The following is a 1,814-nucleotide window of genomic DNA, read 5'->3' as shown; positions in this document are numbered from 1 at the left end:
GATTTAGGTCACATACGCGCCGTTTTGTTCGATAACGTGTTGCCATTTGGAAGGTAATATCATGATGTCTCTCTCATAGAAACCCTTGTCCCTAGCGGCAAAAAATTGAGACAGTCGATATTCACAAGCCTCTCTTGAAGCGACTTTTTCACCAGCAAACATGCTCGCCATGGAGAGGAACAGATGGTAATCACTCGGTACCAGGTCCGGACTATAAGGTGGATGAATAAGAACCTCCCAACCAAGCTCTCGGAGCTTCTGGCGAGTCACTACCGATGTCAGTGGCCTGGCGTTGTCCTGGTGGAACACAATGCCTCTCCTATTGGCCAAAGCTGGCCGCTTCTGGTCGATTACTGTCTTCAGACGGTCTAATTGTTGACAGTACAGTTCCGAGTTAAGGGTTTGGCCGTAGGGGAGCAGCTGATAGTAGATAATTCCCTGCTAATCCCACTAAACACACAGCAAAACCTGCCTGGCCGTCAATCCTGGTTTGGGCACCGTTTGCGCCGGCTCACCGCGCTTCGACCACGAACGTTTTCGCGTGACGTTGTCGTAAGTGATCCACTTTTCATCGCCAGTCACCAACCACTTTAGAAATGGGTCGATTTTGTTGCGATTTCGGCCCATGAGGTTTTTTGCGTTAACTCGTGTGGCACCCACATATCAAGCTTCTTTTTGTATCCAGACTTATGCAAATTGTTCCACACGGTTTTTTGTGCAATGTTTAGCTCTTGGGCAATCGACACAGTGCTTACGTGACGGTCGGACGCGACAATGTTCATGATATTATCGGCATTTTCGACACTTGGCCTTCCAGTGCGTGGTGCATCTTTGACGTCAAAATTACTGGAACGTAATCGGCGAAACCAAAATTGCGCGTGATTGGCTGTTACAGTATCAGGACCATAAACACTATTCACATTTGCAGCCGCCTGACTTGTGATTTCGCCTTTATCGAAGAAAAACTGTAAAATATAGCGTATTTTCTCTTTGCTAATGCCCATTTTGAGTCGCGCTCTCACAATACTGAGTCAACTCATCACAACTATCTGAACAGTGCTTGTAGTACGTTGAACCTGATCGGACTTATACAAAAAATGAAATGAAATGAAATCTTTGAGTTTTACGTCCCACGATTATGCCGGTTAGGCTAAAGGAGACGGTGATTATGAGAGATGAGTAAAATGGTGGAATGAAGAAAGTGGGAGGAAACGGGAGAACCCCGAGAAAACCCACGAGCACGGTGTTTGTCCACCACAAAGTTCACTTGGCGGGGGCTGGGGGACTTATACAACGCGAGATACAGATCACTGAAGCGATCTATTGGCCAAATAATGGATTACTTTTTACTGCACCAGATATTAGTTACTTATATACTATATGAAACAGTACATTGTCAAGTAGCAGATTATATCTGTTGTTTGTTTTCGCTTAATGATGAAACACTTTTAAAGTGATACACATACTCCTGACAGTGATGTAAATACTGCTAACAGCGACGCACATATTTCTAACAGTAATACACATATTCTAACAGTGACGCATATACTCTTAACAGTAATACACATATTCTAACAGTGACGCATATACTCTTAACAGTGATACACATCCTCTAACAGTGACGCACATACTCCTAACAGTGATACACATACTCTAACAGTGACACATATATTCCTAACAGTAATACATATACTACTAAGAGTGACACACCTATTCTTAAGTGATACACAGTCTAACAGTAATACATATATTCTAACAGTGACGCATATACTCCTAACAGTGATACACATACTCTAATAATGATACACATACTC

General features: G+C 43.1%; 1 protein-coding gene across 1 annotated transcript; it reads right to left on the bottom strand.

The window, feature by feature from the left end:
- Nucleotides 1–590: 590 nt before the first annotated feature.
- Nucleotides 591–1,004, bottom strand: LOC145665354 (histone-lysine N-methyltransferase SETMAR-like). Its single transcript, XM_081732651.1, has one exon. It carries the CDS (start codon nt 1,002–1,004, stop codon nt 591–593), a length of 414 nt encoding a protein of 137 aa, XP_081588777.1.
- Nucleotides 1,005–1,814: the final 810 nt, after the last annotated feature.

This window comes from Thermobia domestica, chromosome 11 (genome assembly GCF_964235325.1).
Source record: "Thermobia domestica chromosome 11, izTheDome1.hap1.1, whole genome shotgun sequence".
NCBI lineage: Eukaryota > Metazoa > Arthropoda > Insecta > Zygentoma > Lepismatidae > Thermobia > Thermobia domestica.
Note: the sequence above shows the minus strand (reverse complement) of the source record. Positions and strands in the feature narration are given on the sequence as shown.